This window comes from Physella acuta, unplaced genomic scaffold (genome assembly GCF_028476545.2).
Source record: "Physella acuta isolate Inbredline_101_S28 unplaced genomic scaffold, ASM2847654v3 ptg000951l, whole genome shotgun sequence".
NCBI lineage: Eukaryota > Metazoa > Mollusca > Gastropoda > Physidae > Physella > Physella acuta.
Window position 1 is genome coordinate 298,488 of NW_026732468.1, and position 16,153 is coordinate 314,640.

Below are 16,153 nucleotides of genomic sequence, written 5' to 3' on the forward strand. Positions count from 1 at the left end.
GGATTGAATGGGCGGGGAAGAGGAGGGATGGAGGTTAATAGCCGCCGTCCTGAGACAGTTTGTGTTGTATAAAACCTTTGTAAAGCTGATCATTTTTTATAATCAATGATCAGTAAAATCTCGATCGTGTACAGTCATTTAAAATATTCCGTAATTTAAAAAAGAATGAAAATGTTTTTTTAACCGAGTAATTTATTAAAATCCACCCATCATTATTGTAAACTTCCTGTTGCCAGGTACTGGTCGGATCTTCTGCGCAGAAACTGGCACGAACAAATATGACGAAATCAACCTCATCCAAAGTGGCAGGAACTACGGCTGGAACATCCGGCAGGGATCTGAGTGTCACATGACTAACCCGGCAGAGTGCAGTCCCCTCGGTAAGCCGTCCCCCCCCCCCTACCCCCCCCCGTTGCCACTGAAGTCATGGGACAACCTGAAACTTAACGGGTTGTGCGACCTAATGACCGCGGGCTGTTACTGACAACCCACCACCTTCCACCACCACCACCCCACCCACTCAACAGCTCTGGAAGAGGGGGAGGGAAGGAGAATGTGGTTTAGTCATCTACTCACCCCTCCCCCTACACCAACCCCCTCTCCGCTACATCAGTCCCCCCCCTCCCCTTACACCTGCTCCGTACAAGATTCTTACATTCACGTCATCATTTAGATGTCACATTGATGTCCAATGACATAACACGGCCTAACATGACATGACAGCCGATGGTGACATGACACGACAGCTGGTCTGTCATCTGTCTTACTCATCGCGTGTTTTTGTTGCTGTCGCCGAAGTGGTCTGTAATATTTGATTAAGTTCATGTTTGTCTTCTTCATCTTCGTTCTCAATTGTGCTGTTGGGCGGGGTTTCCTTCAACTCAATTAAATATTACATGTCAATATAGTACTGAAGTGGTCTGTAAGATTTGATTAATGTAATGCTAGCACTTGATTACTTAGGGTCATCGTAAATAACATCTGGCTTCTAAAGTCTAAATAAATAATGGTGAGGGTAGGGGTGCTTCCGTTTTATCTTTGTAAGGGTAGGGGCAGGGGCGTAGCGGGGGGTGCGGACCGCACCGGGTGACACCATTTAGGGGGTGACACCAAAGCAAAAAATAGCAAAATATATAGAGAAAAACTTGAGGGGGGGTGCAAATCGAAAAACTTGAGGGGGGTGCAAATCGAAAGTTTGATGGGGGGGGGGGGGGTGCAAATCGAAAACTTGAAAGTTTGTACCCGGGAATGGTCGCTACTCCTCTGGGGGGTGACACCATTAAGTGCCGCACCGGGTGACATCCGACCTCGCTACGCCACTGGGTAGGGGTGGGGTATGGTTCTGTCGTTAAAGGTAAGGGTAGGGTGGGGTTACAGTTCCAGTGTTTCTACCAGACTTTATTCTCCGGGTATGAGGGGCACTTGAAATTTTCGGGGGGGGGGCGGTAGACTTTCTTTGGGGGGGGGGGGGGGGGCGGAGCACCCTCGAAGAGATGCCTGGAAGAAACTCTGTACAGTTCTATCTTAAATGGTAAGGGTGGGTGTACAGATCTATCTTAAATGGTAAGGGTGGGTGTACAGATCTATCTTTAATGGTAAGGGTGGGTGTACAGATCTATCTTTAATGGTAAGGGTGGGGGTACAGATCTATCTTTAATGGTAAGGGTAGGCGTGGGGGGTACGGTTCTATATTTTGTCACGATGAACTTAGCGAATGAAGGGGGGGGGGAGTTGAGACGGGTTACGTCACAGACATTTTATATTTCTTATTCACGACTACAAATAGATTATGGGGAGGGGATGGGTTAAGGGAATTCGTGACTGTGACGTCATGCTTAGGCCGGCTCTGATTGACGTCACATTATCGTGGGCGGGCTGATTAAACTGAACCATCGCGCTTAATTAGTGTATATAAAATTACTTAATGTTCAATTCCCTCCTCCCCCCCCCCCCACCCCACAGAGAACGAAGAGTTCCCCATCTACCAGCTCCCACACAACACCTCCCACGCTCTGGTGGGTGGGTACGTGTACAGGGGCAGACAATTCGCTCACGTCACCGGCCTCTACACCTTCGCTGACGTCATCACGGGGTGAGTACACGCTGACGTCATCACCCACTATGGGCGTTCCTCTACTAGTATCTTCTAGCCTATCAGTTAACACTTACATCAGAATATATTGAACAGAATACTAATTTTTCCCACTTCAGTCTTTATTTAACATTTCTAACATCAGTCTGCACCAACAGCATAACCTGAACCTACTTCTTCAATACCTAGCCCCAAACTCACTAGCTTACATTCTATCACAACAACGTCTTTTCTATCTTCTACGTCACTATCACACTATGTGCGTCACATCTTCATTCGTTCAACAAACGTGCTCACCAATATTAACTGGTACCAATCTATACTCAGAAACATGCACCATAACACTGACCTTAGACGAGAACCTAATGATTGATTATATCATCAAATGATTGATTATATCATCAAATGATTGATTATATCATCAAATGATTGATTATATCATCCAATGATTTTTTAAAATTTTAACCAAGGTATACACAATAGTGTATGTAAAGATCACATGTCTGTCACATGATGTCTGTCAGTCCTCTGTAATTTCTTCCCGTTGATTAAATTCTAAATTTTATTTGACAGTAAAATCTATTAAATTCTAACTTTTATTTGACAGTAAAATCTATTTAATTCTAACTTTTATTTGACAGTAAAATCTATTAAATTCTAAATTTCATTTGACAGTAAAATCTATTAAATTCTAAATTTTATTTGACAGTAAAATCTATTTGCTGGAGGAAAACAGACAGGGGACGTGGGAGAAGATCAACTGGCCTGCCTGTGATTTGAACCAGTGTCCACTGGACGCTAGAGAAAAACCACCCAAACACATCTTAGCCTTCAGCCAGGACCGACAAGGTAGTTCACTTGATTAAATGGTGACACTAATTAGGTAGTTCACTTGATTAATTAAATGGTGACACTAATTAGGTAGATCACTTGATTAAATGGTGACACTAATTAGGTAGTTCACTTGATTAATTAAATGGTGACACTAATTAGGTAGATCACTTGATTAAATGGTGACACTAATTAGGTAGTTCACTTGATTAAATGGTGACACTAATTAGGTAGATCACTTGATTAAATGGTGACACTAATTAGGTAGTTCACTTGATTAAATGGTGACACTAATTAGGTAGATCACTTGATTAAATGGTGACACTAATTAGGTAGATCACTTGATTAAATGGTGACACTAATTAGGTAGATCACTTGATTAAATGGTGACACTAATTAGGTAGATCACTTGATTAAATGGTGACACTAATTAGGTAGATCACTTGATTAAATGGTGACACTAATTAGGTAGATCACTTGATTAAATGGTGACACTAATTAGGTAGATCACTTGATTAAATGGTGACACTAATTAGGTAGATCACTTGATTAAATGGTGACACTAATTAGATAGATCACTTGATTAAATGGTGACACTAATTAGGTAGATCACTTGATTAAATGGTGACACTAATTAGGTAGTTCACTTGATTAAATGGTGACACTAATTAGGTAGATCACTTGATTAAATGGTGACACTAATTAGGTAGATCACTTGATTAAATGGTGACACTAATTAGGTAGATCACTTGATTAAATGGTGACACTAATTAGGTAGTTCACTTGATTAAATGGTGACACTAATTAGGTAGGTCACTTAATTAAATGGTGACACTAATTAGGTAGATCACTTGATTAAATGGTGACACTAATTAGGTAGATCACTTGATTAAATGGTGACACTAATTAGGTAGATCACTTGATTAAATGGTGACACTAATTAGGTAGATCACTTGATTAAATGGTGACACTAATTAGGTAGATCACTTGATTAAATGGTGACACTAATTAGGACCGACAAGGTAGTTTAGAGCAGACAACTCCTAACTTTTCTTTTCTCAGAGTTGATAGTGCGTTGTTTGTTACAGGCGTACATCCTAGGGTCTAGCCAAACTTTTCAAGTTCACATATTTACTTTCTTGTATATACGAAGTATAGAGAAAGTATTGTAATCGTGCAAAAAAAAATTGAGATTTTTACAAATCTCGACGTTTTACACCTCACTGATATGGAAAAACATAATTTTGCAATCTTGTCCGTATGTCTGTGTGTGTGTGCGTGTGTGCGTGTGTGTGTGTGTGTGTCTGTGTGTAAACACGATTACTTGAGTACCGTTACAGCTAGGTTGCTGAAATTTCATATATAAGTATTTTATCAAAATCTTAGATCCTTCTTAACTTTTGAGCGATTTGCGATAACCGGAAGTGGTACTTTTTCTACTTTGAATTTTTCAAAAGCCTATAAATTGAGTACTATTTCAGATAGATAAATGAAATTTCACATGTAAGTAAAAGATCTAATTTTGAGTAATTTCCGTTGACCGGAAGTACTAATTTACGCTCTTTCCGATTTCTCAAAAAACGCATGTAAATTTATAAAGTACTAATAATATCCCGCACTGTTATGCACATTTTATTAGGCGTTCACTTGGTGTGCAATTATTTTTTTTTTACGAGATTCTTATCTATTATAAAAAGTTTAAGTAATTAGAAAATGATTACAAATATTGTCTATGTCCTGAGTTGCCATTCCTTGTAGTTTTATATTAGAATATTCGAGAAAGTTTAGGAGAGATCACTCCCGGTTTATTTAATCTTGTTACAGGCGAACTATACATCCTAACGACCCAAACTTTTCAAGGTCACATATTTTAATCTTGTTACAGGCGAACTGTACATCCTAACGAGCCAAACTTTTCAAGGTCACACATTTTAATCTTGTTACAGGCGAACTATACATCCTAACGAGCCAAACTTTTCAAGGTCACATATTTTAATCTTGTTACAGGTGAACTGTACATCCTAACGAGCCAAACTTTTCAAGTTCACATATTTTAATCTTGTTACAGGCGAACTATACATACTAGGGTCTAGCCAAACTTTTCAAGTTCACATATTTTAATCTTGTTACAGGCGTACATCCTAGGGTCTAGCCAAACTTTTCAAGTTCACATATTTTAATCTTGTTACAGGCGAACTATACATCCTAGGGCCTAGCCAAACTTTTCAAGTTCACATATTTTAATCTTGTTACAGGCGTACATCCTAGGGTCTAGCCAAACTTTTCAAGTTCACATATTTTAATCTTGTTACAGGCGAACTATACATCCTAACGACCCAAACTTTTCAAGGTCACATATTTTAATCTTGTTACAGGCGAACTGTACATCCTAACGAGCCAAACTTTTCAAGGTCACATATTTTTATCTTGTTACAGGCGAACTATACATCCTAACGAGCCAAACTTTTCAAGTTCACATATTTTAATCTTGTTACAGGTGAACTATACATCCTAACGACCCAAACTTTTCAAGTTCACATATTTTAATCTTGTTACAGGCGAACTATACATCCTAACGAGCCAAACTTTTCAAGTTCACATATTTTAATCTTGTTACAGGCGAACTATACATCCTAGGGTCTAGCCAAACTTTTCAAGTTCACATATTTTAATCTTGTTACAGGTGAACTATACATCCTATGGTCTAGCCAAACTTTTCAAGTTCACATATTTTAATCTTGTTACAGGCGAACTATACATCCTAGCGAGCCAAACTTTTCAAGTTCACATATTTTAATCTTGTTACAGGCGAACTGTACATCCTAGGGTCTAGCCAAACTTGTCAAGTTCACATATTTTAATCTTGTTACATGCGAACTATACATCCTAGGGTCTAGCCAAACTTTTCAAGTTCACATATTTTAATCTTGTTACAGGCGAACTATACATCCTAGGGCCTAGCCAAACTTTTCAAGTTCACATATTTTAATCTTTTTACAGGCGAACTATACATCCTAGCGAGCCAAACTTTTCAAGTTCACATATTTTAATCTTGTTACAGGCGAACTGTACATCCTAGGGTCTAGCCAAACTTGTCAAGTTCACATATTTTAATCTTGTTACAGGCGAACTATACATCCTATGGTCTAGCCAAACTTTTCAAGTTCACATATTTTAATCTTGTTACAGGCGAACTATACATCCTAGGGCCTAGCCAAACTTTTCAAGTTCACATATTTTAATCTTGTTACAGGCGAACTATACATCCTAACGAGCCAAACTTTTCAAGTTCACATATTTTAATCTTGTTACAGGCGAACTATACATCCTAGGGTCTAGCCAAACTTTTCAAGTTCATATATTTTAATCTTGTTACAGGCGAACTATACATCCTAACGACCCAAACTTTTCAAGTTCACATATTTTAATCTTGTTACAGGCGAACTATACATCCTAACGAGCCAAACTTTTCAAGTTCACATATTTTAATCTTGTTACAGGCGAACTATACATCCTAACGAGCCAAACTTTTCAAGTTCACATATTTTAATCTTGTTACAGGCGAACTATACATCCTAACGAGCCAAACTTTTCAAGTTCACATATTTTAATCTTGATTCAGGCGAACTATACATCCTAGCGAGCCAAACTTTTCAAGTTCACATATTTTAATCTTGTTACAGGCGAACTATACATCCTAGGGTCTAGCCAAACTTTTCAAGTTCACATATTTTAATCTTGTTACAGGCGAACTATACATCCTAACGAGCCAAACTTTTCAAGTTCACATATTTTAATCTTGTTACAGGCGAACTATACATCCTAACGAGCCAAACTTTTCAAGTTCACATATTTTAATCTTGTTACAGGCGAACTATACATCCTAACGAGCCAAACTTTTCAAGTTCACATATTTTAATCTTGTTACAGGCGAACTATACATCCTAACGAGCCAAACTTTTCAAGTTCACATATTTTAATCTTGTTACAGGCGAACTATACATCCTAGGGTCTAGCCAAACTTTTCAAGTTCACATATTTTAATCTTGTTACAGGCGAACTATACATCCTAGGGCCTAGCCAAACTTGTCAAGTTCACATATTTTAATCTTGTTACAGGCGAACTATACATCCTAGCGAGCCAAACTTTTCAAGTTCACATATTTTAATCTTGTTACAGGCGAACTATACATCCTAACGAGCCACACTTTTCAAGTTCACATATTTTAATCTTGTTACAGGCGAACTATACATCCTAACGAGCCACACTTTTCAAGTTCACATATTTTAATCTTGTTACAGGCGAACTATACATCCTAGGGCCTAGCCAAACTTTTCAAGTTCACATATTTTAATCTTGTTACAGGCGAACTATACATCCTAGGGCCTAGCCAAACTTTTCAAGTTCACATATTTTAATCTTGTTACAGGCCCATATCCTAGGGTCTAGCCAAACTTTTCAAGTTCACATATTTTAATCTTGTTACAGGCGAACTATACATCCTAACCAGCCAAACTTTTCAAGTTCACATATTTTAATCTTGTTACAGGCGAACTATACATCCTAACGAGCCAAACTTTTCAAGTTCACATATTTTAATCTTGTTACAGCGAACTATACATCCTAACGAGCCAAACTTTTCAAGTTCATATATTTTAATCTTGTTACAGGCGAACTATACATCCTAACGAGCCAAACTTTTCAAGTTCACATATTTTAATCTTGTTACAGGCGAACTATACATCCTAACGAGCCAAACTTTTCAAGTTCACATATTTTAATCTTGATACAGGCGAACTATACATCCTAGCGAGCCAAACTTTTCAAGTTCACATATTTTAATCTTGTTACAGGCGAACTATACATCCTAGGGTCTAGCCAAACTTGTCAAGTTCACATATTTTAATCTTGTTACAGGCGAACTATACATCCTAGGGCCTAGCCAAACTTTTCAAGTTCACATATTTTAATCTTGTTACAGGCCCATATCCTAGGGTCTAGCCAAACTTTTCAAGTTCACATATTTTAATCTTGTTACAGGCGAACTATACATCCTAACGAGCCAAACTTTTCAAGTTCACATATTTTAATCTTGATACAGGCGAACTATACATCCTAGCGAGCCAAACTTTTCAAGTTCACATATTTTAATCTTGTTACAGGCGAACTATACATCCTAACGAGCCAAACTTTTCAAGTTCACATGTTTTAATCTTGTTACAGGCGAACTATACATCCTAACGAGCCAAACTTTTCAAGTTCACATATTTTAATCTTGTTACAGGCGAACTATACATCCTAACGACCCAAACTTTTCAAGTTCACATATTTTAATCTTGTTACAGGCCCATATCCTAGGGTCTAGCCAAACTTTTCAAGTTCACATATTTTAATCTTGTTACAGGCGAACTATACATCCTAGCGAGCCAAACTTTTCAAGTTCACATATTTTAATCTTGTTACATGCGAACTATACATCCTAGGGTCTAGCCAAACTTTTCAAGTTCACATATTTTAATCTTGTTACAGGCGAACTATACATCCTAGGGCCTAGCCAAACTTTTCAAGTTCACATATTTTAATCTTTTTACAGGCGAACTATACATCCTAGCGAGCCAAACTTTTCAAGTTCACATATTTTAATCTTGTTACAGGCGAACTGTACATCCTAGGGTCTAGCCAAACTTGTCAAGTTCACATATTTTAATCTTGTTACAGGCGAACTATACATCCTATGGTCTAGCCAAACTTTTCAAGTTCACATATTTTAATCTTGTTACAGGCGAACTATACATCCTAGGGCCTAGCCAAACTTTTCAAGTTCACATATTTTAATCTTGTTACAGGCGAACTATACATCCTAACGAGCCAAACTTTTCAAGTTCACATATTTTAATCTTGTTACAGGCGAACTATACATCCTAGGGTCTAGCCAAACTTTTCAAGTTCATATATTTTAATCTTGTTACAGGCGAACTATACATCCTAACGACCCAAACTTTTCAAGTTCACATATTTTAATCTTGTTACAGGCGAACTATACATCCTAACGAGCCAAACTTTTCAAGTTCACATATTTTAATCTTGTTACAGGCGAACTATACATCCTAACGAGCCAAACTTTTCAAGTTCACATATTTTAATCTTGTTACAGGCGAACTATACATCCTAACGAGCCAAACTTTTCAAGTTCACATATTTTAATCTTGATTCAGGCGAACTATACATCCTAGCGAGCCAAACTTTTCAAGTTCACATATTTTAATCTTGTTACAGGCGAACTATACATCCTAGGGTCTAGCCAAACTTTTCAAGTTCACATATTTTAATCTTGTTACAGGCGAACTATACATCCTAACGAGCCAAACTTTTCAAGTTCACATATTTTAATCTTGTTACAGGCGAACTATACATCCTAACGAGCCAAACTTTTCAAGTTCACATATTTTAATCTTGTTACAGGCGAACTATACATCCTAACGACCCAAACTTTTCAAGTTCACATATTTTAATCTTGTTACAGGCGAACTATACATCCTAACTAGCCAAACTTTTCAAGTTCACATATTTTAATCTTGTTACAGGCGAACTATACATCCTAACGAGCCAAACTTTTCAAGTTCACATATTTTAATCTTGTTACAGGCGAACTATACATCCTAACGAGCCAAACTTTTCAAGTTCACATATTTTAATCTTGTTACAGGCGAACTATACATCCTAGGGTCTAGCCAAACTTTTCAAGTTCACATATTTTAATCTTGTTACAGGCGAACTATACATCCTAGGGCCTAGCCAAACTTGTCAAGTTCACATATTTTAATCTTGTTACAGGCGAACTATACATCCTAACTAGCCAAACTTTTCAAGTTCACATATTTTAATCTTGTTACAGGCGAACTATACATCCTAACGAGCCACACTTTTCAAGTTCACATATTTTAATCTTGTTACAGGCGAACTATACATCCTAACGAGCCACACTTTTCAAGTTCACATATTTTAATCTTGTTACAGGCGAACTATACATCCTAGGGCCTAGCCAAACTTTTCAAGTTCACATATTTTAATCTTGTTACAGGCGAACTATACATCCTAGGGCCTAGCCAAACTTTTCAAGTTCACATATTTTAATCTTGTTACAGGCCCATATCCTAGGGTCTAGCCAAACTTTTCAAGTTCACATATTTTAATCTTGTTACAGGCGAACTATACATCCTAACCAGCCAAACTTTTCAAGTTCACATATTTTAATCTTGTTACAGGCGAACTATACATCCTAACGAGCCAAACTTTTCAAGTTCACATATTTTAATCTTGTTACAGCGAACTATACATCCTAACGAGCCAAACTTTTCAAGTTCATATATTTTAATCTTGTTACAGGCGAACTATACATCCTAACGAGCCAAACTTTTCAAGTTCACATATTTTAATCTTGATACAGGCGAACTATACATCCTAGCGAGCCAAACTTTTCAAGTTCACATATTTTAATCTTGTTACAGGCGAACTATACATCCTAACGAGCCAAACTTTTCAAGTTCACATATTTTAATCTTGTTACAGGCGAACTATACATCCTAACGAGCCAAACTTTTCAAGTTCACATATTTTAATCTTGTTACAGGCGAACTATACATCCTAACGACCCAAACTTTTCAAGTTCACATATTTTAATCTTGTTACAGGCCCATATCCTAGGGTCTAGCCAAACTTTTCAAGTTCACATATTTTAATCTTGTTACAGGCGAACTATACATCCTAACCAGCCAAACTTTTCAAGTTCACATATTTTAATCTTGTTACAGGCGAACTATACATCCTAACGAGCCAAACTTTTCAAGTTCACATATTTTAATCTTGTTACAGGCGAACTATACATCCTAACGAGCCAAACTTTTCAAGTTCACATATTTTAATCTTGTTACAGGCGAACTATACATCCTAACGAGCCAAACTTTTCAAGTTCACATATTTTAATCTTGTTACAGGCGAACTATACATCCTAACGAGCCAAACTTTTCAAGTTCACATATTTTAATCTTGTTACAGGCGAACTATACATCCTAGGATCTAGCCAAACTTTTCAAGTTCACATATTTTAATCTTGTTACAGGCGAACTATACATCCTAGGATCTAGCCAAACTTTTCAAGTTCACATATTTTAATCTTGTTACAGGTGAACTATACATCCTAACGACCCAAACTTTTCAAGTTCACATATTTTAATCTTGTTACAGGCCCATATCCTAGGGTCTAGCCAAACTTTTCAAGTTCACATATTTTAATCTTGTTACAGGCGAACTATACATCCTAACCAGCCAAACTTTTCAAGTTCACATATTTTAATCTTGTTACAGGCGAACTATACATCCTAACGAGCCAAACTTTTCAAGTTCACATATTTTAATCTTGTTACAGGCGAACTATACATCCTAACGAGCCAAACTTTTCAAGTTCACATATTTTAATCTTGTTACAGGCGAACTATACATCCTAACGAGCCAAACTTTTCAAGTTCACATATTTTAATCTTGTTACAGGCGAACTATACATCCTAACGAGCCAAACTTTTCAAGTTCACATATTTTAATCTTGTTACAGGCGAACTATACATCCTAGCGAGCCAAACTTTTCAAGTTCACATATTTTAATCTTGTTACAGGCGAACTATACATCCTAACGACCCAAACTTTTCAAGTTCACATATTTTAATCTTGTTACAGGTGAACTATACATCCTAACGACCCAAACTTTTCAAGTTCACATATTTTAATCTTGTTACAGGCGAACTATACATCCTAGGGTCTAGCCAAACTTTTCAAGTTCATATATTTTAATCTTGTTACAGGCGAACTATACATCCTAGGGTCTAGCCAAACTTTTCAAGTTCATATATTTTAATCTTGTTACAGGCGAACTATACATCCTAACGACCCAAACTTTTCAAGTTCACATATTTTAATCTTGTTACAGGCGAACTATACATCCTAACGAGCCAAACTTTTCAAGTTCACATATTTTAATCTTGTTACAGGCGAACTATACATCCTAGGGTCTAGCCAAACTTTTCAAGTTCACATATTTTAATCTTGTTACAGGCGAACTATACATCCTAACGAGCCAAACTTTTCAAGTTCACATATTTTAATCTTGTTACAGGCGAACTACACATCCTAACGAGCCAAACTTTTCAAGTTCACATATTTTAATCTTGTTACAGGCGAACTATACATCCTAGGGTCTAGCCAAACTTTTCAAGTTCACATATTTTAATCTTGTTACAGGCGAACTATACATCCTAACGAGCCAAACTTTTCAAGTTGACATATTTTAATCTTGTTACAGGCGAACTATACATCCTAGGGTCTAGCCAAACTTTTCAAGTTCACATATTTTAATCTTGTTACAGGCGAACTATACATCCTAGGGTCTAGCCAAACTTTTCAAGTTCACATATTTTAATCTTGTTACAGGCGAACTATACATCCTAGGGCCTAGCCAAACTTTTCAAGTTCACATATTTTAATCTTGTTACAGGCGAACTATACATCCTAGGGCCTAGCCAAACTTTTCAAGTTCACATATTTTAATCTTGTTACAGGCGAACTATACATCCTAACGACCCAAACTTTTCAAGGTCACATATTTTAATCTTGTTACAGGCGAACTGTACATCCTAACGAGCCAAACTTTTCAAGGTCACATATTTTAATCTTGTTACAGGCGAACTATACATCCTAACGAGCCAAAATTGTCAAGTTCACATATTTTAATCTTGTTACAGGCGAACTATACATCCTAACGAGCCAAACTTTTCAAGTTCACATATTTTAATCTTGTTACAGGCGAACTATACATCCTAACGAGCCAAACTTTTCAAGTTCACATATTTTAATCTTGTTACAGGCGAACTATACATCCTAACGACCCAAACTTTTCAAGTTCACATATTTTAATCTTGTTACAGGCGAACTATACATCCTAACGACCCAAACTTTTCAAGTTCATATTATTTTAATCTTGTTACAGGCGAACTATACATCCTAGCGAGCCAAACTTTTCAAGTTCACATATTTTAATCTTGTTACAGGCGAACTATACATCCTAGCGAGCCAAACTTTTCAAGTTCACATATTTTAATCTTGTTACAGGCGAACTATACATCCTAACGACCCAAACTTTTCAAGGTCACATATTTTAATCTTGTTACAGGCGAACTGTACATCCTAACGAGCCAAACTTTTCAAGGTCACATATTTTAATCTTGTTACAGGCGAACTATACATCCTAACGAGCCAAAATTGTCAAGTTCACATATTTTAATCTTGTTACAGGCGAACTATACATCCTAACGAGCCAAACTTTTCAAGTTCACATATTTTAATCTTGTTACAGGCGAACTATACATCCTAGCGAGCCAAACTTTTCAAGTTCACATATTTTAATCTTGTTACAGGCGAACTATACATCCTAACGAGCCAAACTTTTCAAGTTCACATATTTTAATCTTGTTACAGGCGAACTATACATCCTAACGAGCCAAACTTTTCAAGTTCACATATTTTAATCTTGTTACAGGCGAACTATACATCCTAACGAGCCAAACTTTTCAAGTTCACATATTTTAATCTTGTTACAGGCGAACTATACATCCTAACGACCCAAACTTTTCAAGTTCACATATTTTAATCTTGTTACAGGCGAACTATACATCCTAACGACCCAAACTTTTCAAGTTCACATATTTTAATCTTGTTACAGGCGAACTATACATCCTAGCGAGCCAAACTTTTCAAGTTCACATATTTTAATTTTGTTACAGGCGAACTATACATCCTAACGACCCAAACTTTTCAAGGTCACATATTTTAATCTTGTTACAGGCGAACTATACATCCTAACGAGCCAAACTTTTCAAGTTCACATATTTTAATCTTGTTACAGGCGAACTATACATCCTAACGAGCCAAACTTTTCAAGGTCACATATTTTAATCTTGTTACAGGCGAACTATACATCCTAACGAGCCAAACTTTTCAAGGTCACATATTTTAATCTTGTTACAGGCAAACTATACATCCTAACGAGCCAAACTTTTCAAGTTCACATATTTTAATCTTGTTACAGGCGAACTATACATCCTAACGAGCCAAACTTTTCAAGTTCACATATTTTAATCTTGTTACAGGCGAACTATACATCCTAACGAGCCAAACTTTTCAAGTTCACATATTTTAATCTTGTTACAGGTGAACTATACATCCTAACGAGCCAAACTTTTCAAGTTCACATATTTTAATCTTGTTACAGGTGAACTATACATCCTAACGAGCCAAACTTTTCAAGTTCACATATTTTAATCTTGTTACAGGCGAACTATACATCCTAGGGTCTAGCCAAACTTTTCAAGTTCACATATTTTAATCTTGTTACAGGCGAACTATACATCCTAACGAGCCAAACTTTTCAAGTTCACATATTTTAATCTTGTTACAGGCGAACTATACATCCTAACGAGCCAAACTTTTCAAGTTCACATATTTTAATCTTGTTACAGGCGAACTATACATCCTAACGAGCCAAACTTTTCAAGTTCACATATTTTAATCTTGTTACAGGCGAACTATACATCCTAACGAGCCAAACTTTTCAAGTTCACATATTTTAATCTTGTTACAGGCGAACTATACATCCTAACGACCCAAACTTTTCAAGTTCACATATTTTAATCTTGTTACAGGCGAACTATACATCCTAACGAGCCAAACTTTTCAAGTTCACATATTTTAATCTTGTTACAGGCGAACTATACATCCTAACGACCCAAACTTTTCAAGTTCACAAATTTTAATCTTGTTACAGGCGAACTATACATCCTAGGGTCTAGCCAAACTTTTCAAGTTCACATATTTTAATCTTGTTACAGGCGAACTATACATCCTAACGACCCAAACTTTTCAAGGTCACATATTTTAATCTTGTTACAGGCGAACTATACATCCTAACGAGCCAAACTTTTCAAGTTCACATATTTTAATCTTGTTACAGGCGAACTATACATCCTAACGAGCCAAACTTTTCAAGTTCACATATTTTAATCTTGTTACAGGCGAACTATACATCCTAACGAGCCAAACTTTTCAAGTTCACATATTTTAATCTTGTTACAGGCGAACTATACATCCTAACGACCCAAACTTTTCAAGTTCACATATTTTAATCTTGTTACAGGCGAACTATACATCCTAACGAGCCAAACTTTTCAAGTTCACATATTTTAATCTTGTTACAGGCGAACTATACATCCTAACGACCCAAACTTTTCAAGTTCACATATTTTAATCTTGTTACAGGCGAACTATACATCCTAACGACCCAAACTTTTCAAGTTCACATATTTTAATCTTGTTACAGGCGAACTATACATCCTAACGACCCAAACTTTTCAAGTTCACATATTTTAATCTTGTTACAGGCGAACTATACATCCTAACGAGCCAAACTTTTCAAGTTCACATATTTTAATCTTGTTACAGGCGAACTATACATCCTAGGGCCTAGCCAAACTTTTCAAGTTCACATATTTTAATCTTGTTACAGGCGAACTATACATCCTAGGGTCTAGCCAAACTTTTCAAGTTCACATATTTTAATCTTGTTACAGGCGAACTATACATCCTAACGAGCCAAACTTTTCAAGTTCACATATTTTAATCTTGTTACAGGCGAACTATACATCCTAGGGCCTAGCCAAACTTGTCAAGTTCACATATTTTAATCTTGTTACAGGCGAACTATACATCCTAACGACCCAAACTTTTCAAGTTCACTCCAACACCGGCGCCATGTACAAGTTGGTCTCACCTAGAAGGTTGGTACACCTTCACGGGTCTAAGCTTGACCCGTGTGGGACTTTATGGGTCCTAGATGATCTAAAGCTAGACCCGTGTGGGACTTTATGGGTACTAGATGATCTAAAGCTTGACCCGTGTGGGACTTTATGGGTCCTAGATTATCTAAAGCTTGATCTCCATTAAACAGTGCTACCCCGAGATACGAATTTAATTCTGTCGTTAATTTTACACGTATTTCACAAAAATTTTCCCCATAAAAAAATTTAACTCTCAACAATCTGTTCTAGCCACGAACATACTTCGTTATTTGTAGCTGTACCCATGTATACATAAATAAATAAATAAATAAATATATATATATATATATA

General features: G+C 36.7%; 1 protein-coding gene across 1 annotated transcript in view; it reads left to right on the top strand.

The window, feature by feature from the left end:
- The window catches only part of LOC131953773 (HHIP-like protein 2), a 30,372-nt gene that overhangs the window by 13,762 nt on the left and 457 nt on the right, over window positions 1–16,153 (top strand). Inside the window, exons 6-9 of the mRNA XM_059317141.1 lie at window positions 237–380; window positions 1,963–2,092; window positions 2,802–2,941; window positions 15,721–15,802. Coding sequence (XP_059173124.1) covers window positions 237–380; window positions 1,963–2,092; window positions 2,802–2,941; window positions 15,721–15,802 — 496 coding nt within the window. The remainder of the gene's footprint in view (window positions 1–236; window positions 381–1,962; window positions 2,093–2,801; window positions 2,942–15,720; window positions 15,803–16,153) is intronic.